The following is a 17,152-nucleotide window of genomic DNA, read 5'->3' as shown; positions in this document are numbered from 1 at the left end:
TTTACACACCACGGTCAGTCAATGATGTAGCAGGGGCAGTCCCTTTCCTCGAGGGGGGGGGGGGCAGCTTGTGAGAAAGGAAGGTGTGATGGTGTAGCAAAGCTGGATGGTGGGAGGTTTGTCTTTTTGGAATTTTGTTAGCTGCCCTAACATTCGTGGACTGTTATTTTGAGAACCAGTCGCAAGGCTCTGTCTTTTTTTGTGCATATACGTACATACAGTCTTTGTTGGAGCAATCTCTGTTGGATATACAATCTGACCCTATTTACTGCTGCCATTCAAACAGATATAAATACAGATGTCACTTTAGCCAGCTGAGCAGCATTTGTGACTGACGCTCCAGGCCCATCTGTGCCCCAATAATGAACATTCTTTTTTGTGCATTTGACATCTGTGCACGTGAGAAGAGTAAAAGAGTGTATGTGAGAATTAAAATAATGTAAATCAGAGCAACGGTTGTGCATGTGAGAGGTAAATATGAAGTGTGGCCCACACAGCCCCGTGGGGTGTGTGTGTGTGGGCCACACTTCATATTTACCTCTCACATACACAAGCGTTGCTCTGATTTACATTATTTTAATTTTCACATATATATCCCACATATGTGGGTAATTCTCACATATATATCCCACATATGTGGGTAATTCTCACATATATATCCCACATATGTGGGCTCTGGGTGCATGCTGCCAGCTCTGCAGGAGTCGGTGATCTCATAAGAGGCTGTGAATGGGAGCTCTGGGAGTGGGAGGGGCCTCTCCCTACTGACCTGTCACCGAGGGGAAGTAAATTCCCACCAGCAGGGTGAAGAAGCTGGTGATGTCAGCGAGGACGTAGCGGTTGCTGTTGGTCACGGGGGCATCCGGATCGCCCATAGACGGAACTCCCTGCTTCTCCAAAATGACCCCCTTATCCATGTAATTGCCAAAAAAGTTTTCTGCAATCGGAAGGGTGGGCAAGTCACATCAGGACCCATGCACAATCATCGCCACATCAAAGCATACATTTTGCCCTGTCCAAAATTCAGCACATCCTTCACCACGTTAACTACGAAACCACACGCTTTAACTGATGATGTCACTTTTTTCTGGTCTTCAAACTGATGATTATCATGTGAGAATCTCCATGCAGGTGGTGTTGTGTGAGAAGTAAGTGTAATGAGTTGTTCTGCAATGGTAGAATCGTAATTGCATGTTTTGTGATGTTCGTGCATAAAATGTTGTTTATGTCCAGAATCTCCCATAAATAGTAGAATGGTGTGTGAAAGGGACTTTTGTGCGTGAGAGGGGTGGAATAGTGTGTGTGAGAAGTAAAAGAGTGTAAATGAGTGTGATATTTGTGCACATGAGAGGTAAGAGGGTGTATATCTGTAATCTGCATGCATGCATTTGTGAGTGTGTCCGTTGTGCAAGCACAAGCACGTATGCATTTATATGCGCGCACATTTTTAGCAAACCATATATTTTGAACCGTGGGCCCTCACCAGCCATGATGCCGCTGGCGACGCCGGGGATTCCCTGGATCGATGACACGTTGTTGTTGGCAAAGTACTCGTCGCAGGTGGCATTGAGGAACTCCGAGTCGCAGAAAATCCTCCACAGCTTGGTGGTGACGGAGCCGTTGTCCCGCTCCACCACCTTGGCGCACACGTCGAAGCCCTTCCAGACCAAGGTGCGGTTTCCAAGGATACAGATTCTGCGGCAGAGACGGGCTTTAGTGCTTCGTGCCAGCTTCTGTTCCCGACCGTCCTGACAGAACCTGAATCAGCGGTGGCTATATAACTACTAACGGGAGAGTGAGGGTTCATGAACCCAAAAATGGGCGGAATAAATACTTGATGATTAATACTAATACTATGAAGTGTTTTCCAGCATACGGCCAGATTGTTGTGATTGGCTCACTCGCACAATCACAATACAACTTTATGTACTCAGGCCAATTAAACAAGTAGATAATCAACATTCACAATGTGTCATTCAGATGTCACTTCCTGCAAGTGCTACTCACGGGAAGTCGGGGGGGTCGATGGCGGTCTTGATGACCCCGGCGTAGACGGCCACGATGGAGACCACCACGCAGGCGAGGAAGAGCAGCGCCAGCTTGTTGACGTACTTGACCCCGACGAAGACCACCAGGGCCATGAAGGACAGCACGCAGGTGCCGTACACCCGCATGTTGTTCAGCAGCGCGGCCTCCGCCTCGGGCCCCTCCAGGCCCTCCAGCTTAAAGACGGCCGCCTGCGGCACGATGTAGATCTGCTCGCAGAGAGGCGGACACGGGGGAGGGGGCGAAAGACACTCAGGTTAGCTTAACCTTGAGAAAAGCTGAGCTCGGTGGGCCAAACCACCATGACCTCATCAGTGACTACGGCACAAAATATTAAAACTCCAGAGGAGGAAAGTCCAGGGGTCGGAAAGTAAAAGTCCTGCTTTGTGTTTCTTCTACCCATGAACTCAGCCAGAAGATTTCACTGATTTGATCTACCTGCTGGCTGAAGAATTGTGCTAATTAGTAAATCCAGATGATTGGAACAAAACACTGGGAAGGACTTTTACAGAGGGGCATGCTATTACAGCTGCAGTGCTCTCTAAAATTATTCACATCTTTGCTAAAGAATTCAGGTAATGAGCTATTTTGGTAAGTATATTATTGTAAATTAATTGAATTTTTCAGAGAAAACGATTTAGTATAACTAGTTTTCTTTTTTGCCAAGAGTGATGGAAGTGACACTGATAACGACATTATTAATTAATCTCATTGCCATTTTTATTAATCACAAAAAAAAAAAAAAAAACTGTGCTTTAAGTGAAATGTTTGTGTTTGCCAAATGCCTCAAAAGACAGGAGATTACATTGATGAGCCCTAACACTAACATCAGCCTGCTGTCTATCAAGGTGTACTGTACTTCAAACAACATGCACTCACCACTGGGCAGATTCAAAGAATCAAAGATTCGAACGTCTCAAAGAGCCCAATTCATACTCTTACGGTAGGTGCTCTTTGCAGTACACTGGCAATATACTTACAGATATTGCACTATCATAAAGCATTCTTGGAGAGAGAGAGAGAGAAAGAAGACAAAAAAAGAAGGGCAAGAGACACTGATAATAGTTAGTCAGGAACAGGGAATACAGAGATAAGAGCCAGAGAAAGAGAAGAGAGGAGCTGAAAAAGAAAACCAGTCCCTAGATGGAGAAAAGAAAGGAGGGAACACAAATAAAAGGAGGGTCTGGGTGGGTCCTCACCAGGAGGATCTCGATACACCCCAAGATGTACATGGCCCCGGCGAAGGTGGTCCCCAGGTAGAAGCAGATGCCGACTGCGCCCCCAAACTCAGGCCCCAGGGAGCGCGAGATCATGTAGTAGGAGCCCCCAGCTGCCAATCAGAACCAAGCACATAGAATCAGAGCCAATCAAAACGATTCACAGCATATCACAACCAATAAGTTGCAAACAAATGAATGAGTTAAATAATTTGATAGCTAATTTTAGTTCGCTATCATCATGTGTTTAAAATACATGATGCTCGTGGTCCGATTAAAATGGTAGAACAAAATGGACAGCACTCTCCAGAATTCTTCGATAAACTTATTTATTACCAGAGCTGAAAAATTGTCTAACTATGGGTAAGATTCCAACTATTCCGTTAAAAAAGGACATCAATCAGTCAGTCCATCTATCTATAAATCTATATATGTAGCAAGCAATCAACAAATAAAAAATAAAACATTTGCACAACACAAAATGTGAAGTGCAAGTTATGGAAAAAAAGACATTCAAATATGTCACCAGTACTGATTTTATTTTATTTTTTGTTTCTTTATAAATGGCAAGTGATTATAGGGTGTAATTAAATTTTGAAAAATTTGACGAACAACTAATGACAAAATCGTATGGAAAACGTAATTAAAATTTGGTCTCTCTGCCTCGAATTTGTAATGTGTATTCACAGACTAAGTGTTCGTACTCACCGGGCACAACTCCATTGGTGGCGATCGCACTCATGGAAATGGCGGTCAGCATGGTCTGGGAGGCAGAGAGGAGAGAGGGGTCAGAGGTCAGCACCTGTAACTGTGACTGCCGTGATCCCTGCCACATCCCTACCACAGACGCAAAATGGCTGCCTTCTGAAGAGAAAGCCGGTGTGTCGCTAATGTGGTTAGCATCACAGCTGGACACAGCTCCTCGCCAGTCCAGCAGCCTCTCCACTGCCGGCTCACTCGACTAATCAAGTTATAATGAAGTGAGATCCACTCTCTGAAGAACACAGATAAGAGGGTAATTCTTTTAGCGTGCTTATCTGATGTCAGGAGGCTTAAATTCAAGTAGGAGCTGATTCACTGTGGTCAGATACGGAGACGGCAACATGGAAATAACAGAACACAAACGCTCCGCTTCGAGTGGCGGCTTTTCCTTTCCTCCGCTGAAAAGGAGATAATTCACCAGTTTAAAGATACTGCGGGTTCTGATGCTGACCCCCCGGACTGGGAATGTTGCCTGCTGGGTCTTATTGCCTCTATCAGTGGATAAGACCATCTGGTAAACGAATGTTATGTCATGTAATATTTACGAGATGCCAAAATAAAAAAGTCAAGGACTGAATTCAACAAATTTGCAACTTGAAAGCAACGTAACTGCAAAATCCAAACACATTTTTATGAACTAATAAACAGACAGGCAAATAAACAAACAAAAGCAAAAAAAAAATCAATTGGCAATCATTCTACTGCCTATTACATATGATCACAGATGAGACTGCAAGAGGACAGATTTCAGCACCACATGAATTTAATGGGACTCAACAGATCAGAAGGCATTAAGGTGGACTGTACTACACAGCAGCCTATATGCTCTCAAATGTACATTGTTCTTAAGCAAAGGCTTTCGTTTTTTGGCAATAGTGGAAAAAGACAGCCTCGGCCAACAATAGTGTTTTGCCAGTTTTACTCTTCAGTTGACACTGAACATTGCCAGGAGTTCCAATGAGTCAATATAATCCCTGGAAACTTTGAAAAATCGAGCACATTATTGTTTCTGATCCAGATCAGGAGCTGATCGATGCTCTTCAAGTGAAAAAAATCCACTTTGACAGACCTGACAGAGCTAGGGGTGCTCCAGGGTCCTGACCCTGGTGCATACAGATGCTCCCACTCATTTTAGTATGGGTTCCAAAGAAGGAAACAAGGCCAGGCGAAGATAATGCACAGCGTACACACCCATGGCTTGGTCTGAGATTCAGAACTCTGCTAAAATCAGACGGGGAGCAGTTAAGCTTAACTGAACCTTATATACCAATGAATCAGCTGCTGAGAGCAAGAGCATGCTGGGAAACCAGTTTTACAATTTCCTATGTCCCAGAAGAGAAAACGACCTTCAAGAAGAATCTTACCCTCAGTGACTTTACCGAAGCACTTAAAGTCCAAAACAAAGGAAAGGCACTGGGTATTGTTGGCCAACCAGCAGAATTTTATAAAGCATCGAAACAGAATTTGTGGGACATTTTTATTACAAGTGCCGCAGGAAAGTATTGTGAAGGGTAGACCCTTCTCCCTAAAAAAGGGGCACTTAATTCAGGTAAAGGCCGGTTGAACACTGTTCTGTGTCATTAAGTTTTTTTCAAAACTCTTGATGACAGGTTGAAGGTGGTCATGACATATGTTATGGACCTTCATCACCCTCACTGTGTGTGCAATACACAACAGCATCCTATTGATTATGAAGTGTTGGAGGTTTCCAGGGTGTTGGGTTTGAAGACTGGTCTTATTTCATTAGATCAAGAAAAGCCATTTAAGCGGATTCAACATCCTTACCTATGGGATGCCATGAAGGGTTTTGAGACCAGAATGTGTCAGAACTTGGGAATTAGAATTTGGGTTTGGTGATACACAGAATGCGCTGGCAACCCATCTAGGGGTATTCACATTCAGTTTCAATTGCGACTGAACTCCTGTTGGTGGAGTTACTGAAGGTTTTGGGAGGACCCCTGTGCACACCTATGCATATGCAGATACTGTGGTGTTGCGGACCCAGCAGGGGGAGCCTCTCTGCCTGCACTGGCTCCCTGAAATCTGCATTGTGAGCCAGACTTAACTCCTCTAGCTTCACTGACAGACCATAGAAAGCAGGTGTCACCCAACTGTTGCGCAAGGACAAAAAGGAGTGGTTTTCACGTCAAACAGTGGTTGGTGGCCTCCTCAGCTCAGTGCTTGGAGAGGGTCAAAAGCAAACAACTGGGCAAACTGAGACAGCTTCCAGAATCGCTTGGGTGAGAAAGGCAAGGGCTCCCCCCTTGCTTTTCAGACATGCATGAGAGAGTTTCTACAGGTTGCCATTGAGCGAGAGATGTAGTGTTCTGCAGTGGCATGTTTTACATTGAATCATAGCAGTAAACATTTTTGTAGACATCATTAGCACTGTTTATTTTGTAGACATCATTAACTGTTAAAATTTGTGTCCTCCGTGGAGCATGAATACAGCTGCTGAATGGATAATGGTTATTCAAGGTCTTTTCTAAATTAAAATTCTCTCTCTCTCTCTCTCTCTCTCTCTCTCTTTCTCTCACACACACACACACACACACACACGCACAAACAGATTAAAATACTGTCATTGGAATGACAAGGAAAATGTGCCAGTTCAGGAGACAAAGATTTCATAGTTTGCTCATACAGTAAGGTGCACTAGTCTGTCAAACCACAGTCTAGCATTGCTAGTTCAGTTCCACACAGCCTGAGCCCATCTCTCTCAACTGCTCACTCAGACTGGCGTAGTTCACATTACTGACAACGATGTCACTCACACAGCGACCTCCAAAAGCGTGGGAACGGCAGAGTGAAATCGGTTATTTTTGCGATATACTTACGGCATTTACATTTGAGATCGAAAGATGAATATGACACAACAGTACAGACGATCACCTTTTATTTGGTAAATGGTAAATGGACTGCATTTATATAGCGCTTTTATCCAAAGCGCTTTACAATTGATGCCTCTCATTCGCCAGAGCAGTTAGAGGTTAGTGGTTAGGTGTCTTGCTCAAGGACACTTCGACATGCCCAGGGCGGGGTTTGAACCGGCAACCCTCCGACTGCCAGACAATCGGTCTTACCTCCTGAGCTATATCGCTTATTTCACGGCATTTATACTGTACGTTTTTACCATTTTTCAGAAACAGCTGTTCCCAGTTGCTGTAGAGCTGCTCCACTGTTCCCTTGCTTTTGGAGGGCACTGTAGCACTAATTGCACAAACTGCACTTCAATACAAATGAAGCAGGCCATTGAAATAGGCCTGAAGGTCATAATTAACATGGATCTAAGTACGGTTTGGCACTGTATGTGATTTTTCAGTTTTCATGTTTATGTGTAGAGGCAATGTTTGCTTTAGGAAGGCTCTTGGATGCATTCATAAGTGCATGTGTACATACATTTACATGCAAATGACTTGCACCTTCAAGTAACTTAAGTAAAGCAAGAAAATACAACAAATTTACCAATAATCATGTATCTAATAAATTAGTTAAATGTATTTAACTAATGACTAAATTTCATGCTTAATTAATATATTTGTACATCATTAATTCATGTTAATAGCTACATTAGTTAATGCCAATTCATGTGACGCTATTGTAAAGAGTAATCAAACAATATTATCTTTCTTTTCTTTTTCACCCTTTCATTTTCCTAATATCCTCAAAACCTATAGGATTTCCTGAAATCCTCAAAATCTATATCACCCTTTCCTGTCTCTTCCTTCTGCCTCACTCTCACTCTGTCTCATTCTCTGTCCCACTCACACATTCAAACACACTTGCTCTTTCTCTTTATGCTTCCCCTTTTCTTCCTCTCTTTCTCCAGCTCACTCTCTCTCTCACCCACACATACATCTACACACGCTCGCTTTTTCTCTCCCCCTCCCTCTCTGTCAGTCCTCGTCATGTTCCTGTAATGTAAGTAGCATGTATAGCATTTTAACCACAGACCCTCTCCACAGAAAATAACAGCCAACTGTGACATTTCTCCCAGAGTCCCCAGGGACAGAGGATCCTCACCATAGGTGTTCTGTTCATTTAAAGTGATTTTTGCTTGGCTTATGTCCCATTCATAATTTAATCTCCCTCCCGTGTCCCTGCATTTCCTGTCGAAAAGCCTGTGGAATGACAACCGCACGCATCTACAGGATGTGTTCTGCCTCACTGAGCCTAACATGTGTATGCAATTTCTTCCTGCGGAAGCACGCAAACATTAAAAATGCTTCTTGATTCCTCATTCTTCAAAATATACGTACCGCACCTCTAGCCTGGTTACCATTCTGTTTGCCAGAGCACACTGTACTCATCTCAATCCACCAGCCTTTTTTTTCCAGTAAAAACATCCGAACCGCATGCAGTCTGCATGCACGAGCGCTATATATTTTTGATGAAACACCTCGGGTCTTTGTCACGGATACGGCGTGCCCGTGTTAAAGTGCCCCCTTGCGAAACCTCGCGTCTTTTGCCGTTGCCGATTTTACGCCGTGATTCCACGAGGCCGCTTAAGAGTCTGGGGAAGCGGCAGGAACATCGAGTACGGCAGGGTCACCATGGAGATAGAGAGAGAGAGAGAGAGAGAGAAACAGGACAGAACTTTTCACCTGCTCTGCCGTGCCTCCCTGGGGAACGCGGGCAGATCTTTCAGAGGAGAGGAGCTTAAGCTCTGCGGCCAAGCTCCTCAAAGAGCGCGTCTGCACACGCACCAAGTGCCAAACGATCGGACTGCAGGACGGGGAAAGGTGGAGAAGTGGGGGGGGGGGGGGGAAGGGGGTGCCAGATGACTCCCTGTTTCAGCTTGCCAAACATGCTAACGTGTTCCATCACTCCTTCTAAAAATGGAACCCCCGAGTTCTGGTACATCAGGAGCCGTGAACAGTCTGTGGGACCACTGCTCCGGGAGAATCCTATCTGGCACTAGCTCAATGACTCCTAGCTGCGATAGCAATAACGCTCTTATTTTTTTATTATGGTGTCCCTGCATTGTGCAAATCTAAGCGAGCAGCAGACATAAAGGCGAATAAAATACAGTCGAATAGAATAGGTCTTTATTGTCCGCAGAGAAGTGGAAATTGCCAGGGAGCTGCACGAAAAACAGCTCCTCCACCTCAGTGAAAACGGAACAGAGAGGCCTTAAGCTTCTCCATCACAGCCTCCCGGTGTCGCACGGAAGAGGAAATGCTGTCACATGCCCCCCCCCCCCCCAGCCATTATATCTGCCAGCTCCTGCGGTACTGACCTGCTCCTTCTTTAATAACAGGGATGCGCTTTTTTTTCTTCTTCCATTCTTATCTTCCCGATGCCACTCTCTCTGGCTGAGCTTATCTGGCAGCGTGTGAGTCTGCCTGGCTGAGCTGAGTTATGTAATGAGCCCGGGGTGGGTGGGGGGGGGGGGGGGCTACGCTGCCAGGCTGATGTCACAGCTAATGCTGCCAGGGTTCAGTCAAATCCGTGGCTGGCTTAATGTCAATGGAGAGGGGGGTGGGGGGGTCGGGCGAGGGGGTTAGGCGGCAAAGACACTGGGTCTGCCCACAGTAAACAGGATTTTCTAGACACATTTCAAACCACGTCTTTGAATGTCTGAAAAGGACATTCCCCCTTAATTTTTCTAGAAAGGGTACGTGTGAATCATCGCTACGCATGATTGTGATGGTGGCCGGGATTGCCAGGGGATAAATTGCTGCTCCGTATGAATTTGATTGGGCTCCGCAAATCAGAGGGTACTAACCTGGATTACAGGGCACAGGAGCCTTTTGACATCACATTTTCTGCCCGGCTGCAGCTGGAGAACGTCTGTGTTTATCAGAGACCGACTGTTGGTCCTGGATCTGCCTCTCCAGGGACTACTGCCGGTACCGAGGCAGAGAAATAATAGTGTCACAGAGGAAGGAGCTGAGAGGAGGAGCGGCGCGATCGAGATTAAGACCGAGAGGAACAGCGGGCTAGCAGAGCCGTCTTCAGAGAGGCAGGAGGCCTCGCTCTATTAATAGAACCACCTTCGTTCTCCTGCAGAGAAATCTATTCATCAGTCTCCGTGCACACATGCACGCGCACACGCACGCGCACACACACGCATGCACGCACGCACACAGACACGCATGCACACACACACACACACACACACGCACACGCGCACGCGCACACACACAAAAATATTTTGCGATCATACCGAAATTTTACTTGATTCTGCAGACATGAATCTCTATATGGAAAAGATTTCAATTAGCAAGAAATGACCTTGCCTAGGGAAGAGCTGATGAGTATTTGTGGGGAATTCTTTTATCTGCAAAAATGATTAAATTATTTTGTGAATGAGGCATAGTTAATTGAAAAATTAACATTCCCACTCAGATTACGATGGAATAAATATATTAAGTGGTCAAAATGGACTAAGCAGGTAAGGCTTTTAAGGTCAGATTCAGTTGAGATACAGATAGACTAAGGGTGCATGTGACTTCCTCTCTACAGTCTTTCTTGATGTCCTTGTTTAAAAATATTGATGTCAACACCTCCCTTGTCTTGAGTGTACATATACAATTACAGCGAAAAAGGGAGTTCCAGACTTAAATGTATGGAACATATGGTTCACATGAAAAGGTAAAAGAGAGAGAATGAGGAGAGGTTTTTATATGTGCAAGTGTAAGTGTATGCTGTAGATATTTGTGTAGGTGGGGATAAAGGGGATTTTGGATGAATGTGTGGGGTGCCAAGTTATGCCTTGGCAGGGCGGCATGCCCCGTACCTATCCACAATATTTCTTAATGAATCAGTGTGTGCGGCCATAGTAGTGAAAATGTGGGCGGAACTTCCAGTTATCACCTAGTTACCAGTCCTAACAATCAACTGTGTAAATACTAGATTACTAGCTACTAGCTTGAGGTAAGGTTAACCCTGTGACAACAATGCCCAGAAACAGGTGTTCAGGCACAACTTGTGCAGTGAAAGGCTGCCACAATAATAGGACAAGGTTAAACAATTGGCTAAATCAAATGTGTTATGAGCACCATCCAACCAAAAAGGCAGAATGCCCCTGTCCTCCATGGTACTCGCTTCACAAGCTGCCGTGTGGTGAAGAGGAGAGGAGAATATGGCTGAGTCGTCTGAAGTTGAAGTCGCCAACCCAAAACTCTGTATGTTTGTTCCTTCCACTTTGTGGATAAGATGCCAACGGCCCTAAACCGCTAACCTACACTATGGCTCGGACATGAGTACGAACCTCCCAAGAAGAGGAGACTGCTGAAGAGGAGCGTTGTTGTTGACACAGCAACAGGTAACTTAAATGTTACAGCAGTCAATATTGATAAACTTAGCTAACGTTAGCTAGCTAGCTAGCATATATATAGTTACATATATAGCTAACATGATATCATGTCAGTAAAATATGCCAGTCGTAGCTATCGATAACTTAGCTAATGTTACATCATGTCAGTAAAATATGCCTGCCATACTGATACGCCTCTGACCCCTTGAAGCTGTTCATAGCTTCGCCATCAGCAGAGATACTTTCCACGAAGCATTGAAAAATACATCCGTATGTCAATGACGGCCACTTATTCATGTCATCCTCCCAATCCGATATACCGGAGGGGTGGGGGATGACGATGTCACCTTTTTTTTATTCACTGATAGCGTGACAGCTGGTTTTAATATGGTATGGTAACGTTATACCGGAAGTTTTTCCCATATTCGTGCAAGGAATCATGGGGGTTCGAAATATCGTGGATACTGAGAGTTTGGCACTTTTCTGGGTTCCTTACAGAAACAAACAGAATGACCACAGAATCTCAGCCCTTATAACATTAATTTTTGTCCCTTCTAACCTCATTTCAACAGACAAAATTCACAAACAACGCGACAAGTTCACGCAATAATTGTGTTTTTTCCTTCTTCTTTTTTCGAAGAATGACATGATCATAAATGCTCCAGGCCCACAAAGAATACATCTTCCCATTGGACATATAGGTACATGAGCCAATAAAAACATTGGATATACATACAAGATGAACATATATAGAAGTGCACACATTAAAAAAAAGAAAGAAGAAGCAGCCCAGGTGTCCACTTAACTATTAGCTGACTGGGTAGCGCGTTTGCCTATGGTACGAGTGACAGGCCCAGGTTCAACTCCTTTCTTAGACTCAATCAAATGTCATTACACTGGTTTGCTAACTAACTAAAATTGCCTTAAAAAATGTAACTATTGCTTTTGCATCTGTATAATCTTTGCAAGAATCTCATTTATATTTCTGAAATCCAAATAAAATACACCGACACTTCGACACTTCCACAGTCCCGATTTCGGCATTTTGACTGAGTTTAACGTTAGCTTCCTTGCTAGACAATGCGACAACAGACCGAGTGTATACTGTTAGTACAGACAGCTCTGACATTAAGCACTGAAATCTGCATTGTGATTCGGACGGGTAGGTGACGTTACTGGTTGTATAGAAACTGGAGCAAGATAATGACTTCTTCATGGTATGTATATCGATTTTCTTGATGTCAGAAAGGTCAAATTCACCACTGTGCCTGTTCTGGAAACTATACTACATTGACAAAAGTATGTGGACACTTGACATCCAATATCTCATCCAAAATTATGGGCATTAATATGGTCACATGGTCCACCCTATGCTGCTATAAATACGTAAATACAGATAAAAATGTGAAATATTGAGGCCAATTTTCTCTCCTACTTTTATAGTTTGTGGCATTCAGCACCTTATAATCAGTTAATATGCTTGAGAAAGCATGTTTATTTCTTTCATGCTACATTAATGTGCAGTATGCTTGTACACGCAGGGCCAAGTTACTTGAAGTAATTTAGGAAACATTGGATAGCATTGATTTGGAATACAGCTTGTTTAATTTGTGTGAGCTAAGATAGCCAATATTGTTTCTTGTAAGTAATTTTGATATCAATACTTTAAATTGGCAGGCCTAAACTTTGCAGAGTTGAATTAATGACTAAACAGTGCTTTGCATGTGGGAGTAACTTGGCATTTTTGAATGTTGAAAAATGTGTTTTTCTTCAAATATAATATACAAGGATGACTGGCCTAAAAAGTGTCATTTCATACATAATGTGCATATATATGAATGCCTTTGCTTTACATATTGTGCAAACTCCTTGGAAAAATAAAGAATTTAAAAAGAGAAATGACCTCATCAAGGAATTAAATAAATAAAATATTACATGCACCTTTTTTCTGTAAATTCTGTAAAAACATTCAATGGATTTGTGCAAACAGTGGCTCTTTTGACAGCTCGCAATTCCCGACATCCTGACCAATAAGAATTCTCAGTTGTTTCGATTCGATTCAAACACCACAAGCCATCACTGCTAAACTCATCATCTGAATGCTTTCTCAAAAATTGATTATTGTGAAGTTTGCAGTGCCAGTTCCACGTTTTCAAAAGTGGTGACAGCTTTCATACCTTTTCACGGTTTCGCAGAGCAAACTCAAATGACCAAAGCAACACTGACGGGCTCAGTTTTATTTTCTGGGTGAAAATAGATATCCAGACAGGATAAACATATTAGTGTGACGCTGTGACAGACAGGGAAATAGCAGGATGTGTATCACGTCACTGGTGCCAGACACTGTGCTAGCTGCCAAGGACAGCCACACACTGTGAAGATACCAAAGTGAGATTTGAGTTGTTAACATGGCAAGAAAAACTCTTGATGTTTGGCATGAAAGTAGGCTTGGGGGATGTCTATAAAATGGGAAAATCAACATCAGTGGTTACATTTATTAATGTTTATGTAGTGCTTATGGAGGTGCTATGTGCTGCTTAGTTATGAATGTCATTCATAGAAAGTGGGACAGATTTAGATGTTTTTTTCATGTGATTGATGTTGTTTACAAGAGGCACTAACAATAGGTGCCTTGGCTGGATACACCACTGGGGGACAGCAGGAGCCTGTGATAACACCCCCCACCCCACCCCACCCCCCAGCACAGCAGCATAAGAAACATTAATGCTGCTGCCTGACATTACAGAAATGTGTCGGGAATGTTATGGGAACACAGCGGGAACATTGCAGGAGCAAGGTGTGAATATTGCAGGAACACAACAGGAATGAGGTGAAGACATTGTGTGGCAGTTGGGAGAGGTCATGTGGCAGTTACTCACGGTGGAGCAGCATATGAAGACAATGATGAAGGACCCCAGCACTCCACCGACGCCCACCACCCAGGTCATCCGCAAGAAGAGGATCACCCCAAAGATGTTCTGCAGGCAAGGGAGGTACACTCCCATCAGTGTGCCCATCCGCGGAGCCTGGGGAAAGAGAACACACAGAGTACTGAGCATTAATGGCTGACTCCATACGAACCAACAGAACACACAAAGTACTGAGCATTAATGGCTGACCCCATATGAACCAACAGAACACACAGAGTACTGAGCATTTATAACTGACCCCATATGAACCAACAGAACACACAGAGTACTGAGCATTTATAACCTACCCCATATGAACCAACAGAACACACAGAGTACTGAGCATTTATAACTGACCCCATATGAACCAACAGAACACACAGAGTACTGAGCATTTATAACTGACCCCATATGAACCAACAGAACACACAGAGTACTGAGCATTTATAACCTACCCCATATGAGCCAACAGAACACACAGAGTACTGAGCATTATAACCGACCCCATAGAACCAACAGAACACACAGAGTACTGAGCATTTATAACTGACCCCATATGAACCAACAGAACACACAGAGTACTGAACATTTATAACTGACCCCATATGAACCAACAGAACACACAGAGTACTGAGCATTTATAACTGACCCCATATGAACCAACAGAACACACAGAGTACTGAGCATTTATAACTGACCCCATATGAACCAACAGAACACACAGAGTACTGAGCATTTATAACTGACCCCATATGAACCAACAGAACACACAGAGTACTGAGCATTTATAACTGACCCCATATGAACCAACAGAACACACAGAGTGTACTGTTACTGTTAATGTTAGTTTGCATTCTAACCCGATTGAGAGGGACAAGAAAGGCACAATGCGAGACCAAACTAGTTAAAAGACAGATAAATTTGATTGAGTAATGGAAATTTTCTTAAATAATAAAATTTCTAAAATAATGTCACAAAAATAACCCAAATTGGTGCAAATTGTAGAATGAGAAGGAACAATTTTTTTTCCTGTTAGAACAATTGTTTTCATAAAATCACAGAATTAACGACCAGAGGTTTTTGCTTCACAATGGTCCAAATAGAACTATCAACCAGAGTTTTTATTGACAACGCTAAAACAATATGGTCAAAGGGCCACGGAAGAATATTTAAATTTCAGCTGATTAAGTAGATAAAAATCAACAAAGGTAATGGTAACAAATTGGTCTCGGCTGCGCTGGCTGGTGGAGAGAGCACACGCACCTGGGCTGCGTTAGCTAATCAGCCCAGGTGCTTAAAGGTGTGCTGCTCTCCACAGTCCGGGGCTGAGACTGGGAGCTAACACAGAGAGCGCAGTTATGGTTTTCATTTAACACATTTGTTTGAGCACTGAAGTCAAGAAAAAGCAATCCTCAGCTGGGATGCTGGAGGAGCTGGGACCTGGCCGGGAAGGCGGGGTCAGCTACAGGGCAGGGAACTGAAAAGTTGCTGCTCTGTTTTACTTTCTTTTGTCTTTGTTATTTTAGCTTGTTGTTTTAGTTTATTGTTTTTGCCCAGAACCTGTGCGGGGTAAGGGTGAAGTGATCCGTTTATTTTATTTCGTCTTTGTGTGGGTGCGCTTTCTCTCTCTCCATGCGACAGACAACGGTGTTGCCCGGCACTGTTGCATCTCCCTGTCTTTGTGTCACACTTGGAGTGTGACACAAATATACATGGTTGTCGGTAACCATTGTATGAGGTAATTAGCCGTGTAATAAGTGGGATAATCCCCTCCGAAGCAGTCAGCTATCGGGAGATACTGACCTTCGTGGAGGCAAAACCCCCTCTGGATTATTTCTTGAGAGTTGACCACCTCGTTGAGGATTATCCCTTACACATGAACCAATAGAACACATTGAAAGTGGCGAGCATTTATGGCTGACACTATATGCAGCTTCACATAGCTTTGACAATACCAATATGTGTAGATGAGCATGCTACCCTCAGGCAAGCGATGTCCTTCATTTCTACATACATTTCACTCATGTATTATAAATGATTTCTGGTGCTTTCTTCTGTGGGAGAAAAGATCTGTCACATTCCCTTTTCTAATGAACGCCAAAAATAACCTTATTACATTTTTATTCTTGTTATAATTTCTGCAGATCAGATGCTAGCGCAGGGGGTGTGCAGTGCTATACATAACATACATAATATATAACTGTACTGCTACCTGGGTTGTTCAATAACTGTACAGTAACTGGGAGTGAGGGGGTCTTCATCATCATAGAGGCATCCACTGTAGTGGTCTGGAAGCTGGGTAAGGATGCATTGGAATGTAGCTTGTGTTGCCCTATCTCACTCAATATTGGCCAATCTTCGCTCCAGGTCTATCACCCAGCTTCCTCTAAACTGCACTATTCTGAACTACACAATTTGGTCCTCTATTAGTCCTGTTAGCTATCGCCTCAACTGTAACCTGCTTAACACATTTTATTTATAGCCTTATAGCATTTCTGCCTCATTCCATTCGACCACTACTTTACACCAGGCCAGCCAGTGGAGGATGGGCTCCCCCTCTATAGCCGGGTTCCTTTAAAGATTTCTCCCCATTGGGGAGTTTCTTCTCGCCACCATTTGAGGGTTTTCTCTCCACTGGAGTTTTTTTTAATAGTGCTGACTATTAGGCCTGGTGTTTCAGACAGATAGAGGAAGGAGACCTGCCCTTCATATGTCCAAATTTGGTGTTAAGTATCTGGGGATCAATATCACTCACATCTTTTTTGGACCACAAAAAATAACTTTCTGCCTCCGATTTCTATTAAAATGAATCTTACCATTTTCCAGTTTATTTAGATACTTTCAGATGAATCAGTTATCAAAACCCCACCTTCTTGAACCTACCAGCAAAATCAGAGTCTCTGGGCATCCCGACGATATCGACTAATGACTGTTGTAAAAATAAAAAATAAATTTAG

General features: G+C 43.5%; 1 protein-coding gene across 6 annotated transcripts in view; it reads right to left on the bottom strand.

The window, feature by feature from the left end:
- slc12a5a (solute carrier family 12 member 5a) overlaps positions 1–17,152 on the bottom strand; it is a 173,987-nt gene that overhangs the window by 23,386 nt on the left and 133,449 nt on the right. For all 6 annotated transcript variants that reach the window (XR_010324927.1, XM_064305287.1, XM_064305282.1 and 3 more), the window contains 6 exons: positions 14,166–14,312; positions 3,972–4,026; positions 3,246–3,376; positions 2,008–2,255; positions 1,484–1,695; positions 770–937 (listed from right to left, as the gene is read on the bottom strand). Coding sequence is in view for 5 of the 6 variants with exons in the window: in XM_064305287.1 (XP_064161357.1) it covers positions 770–937; positions 1,484–1,695; positions 2,008–2,255; positions 3,246–3,376; positions 3,972–4,026; positions 14,166–14,312 (961 nt within the window). In the remaining variant the exon portion in view is untranslated. The remainder of the gene's footprint in view (positions 1–769; positions 938–1,483; positions 1,696–2,007; positions 2,256–3,245; positions 3,377–3,971; positions 4,027–14,165; positions 14,313–17,152) is intronic.

The sequence above is a fragment of the Anguilla rostrata genome, chromosome 13 (genome assembly GCF_018555375.3).
Source record: "Anguilla rostrata isolate EN2019 chromosome 13, ASM1855537v3, whole genome shotgun sequence".
Lineage (NCBI taxonomy): Eukaryota > Metazoa > Chordata > Actinopteri > Anguilliformes > Anguillidae > Anguilla > Anguilla rostrata.
The sequence above is the reverse complement of the archived record's forward strand: the minus strand, read 5'-3'. Positions and strand labels throughout refer to the sequence as shown.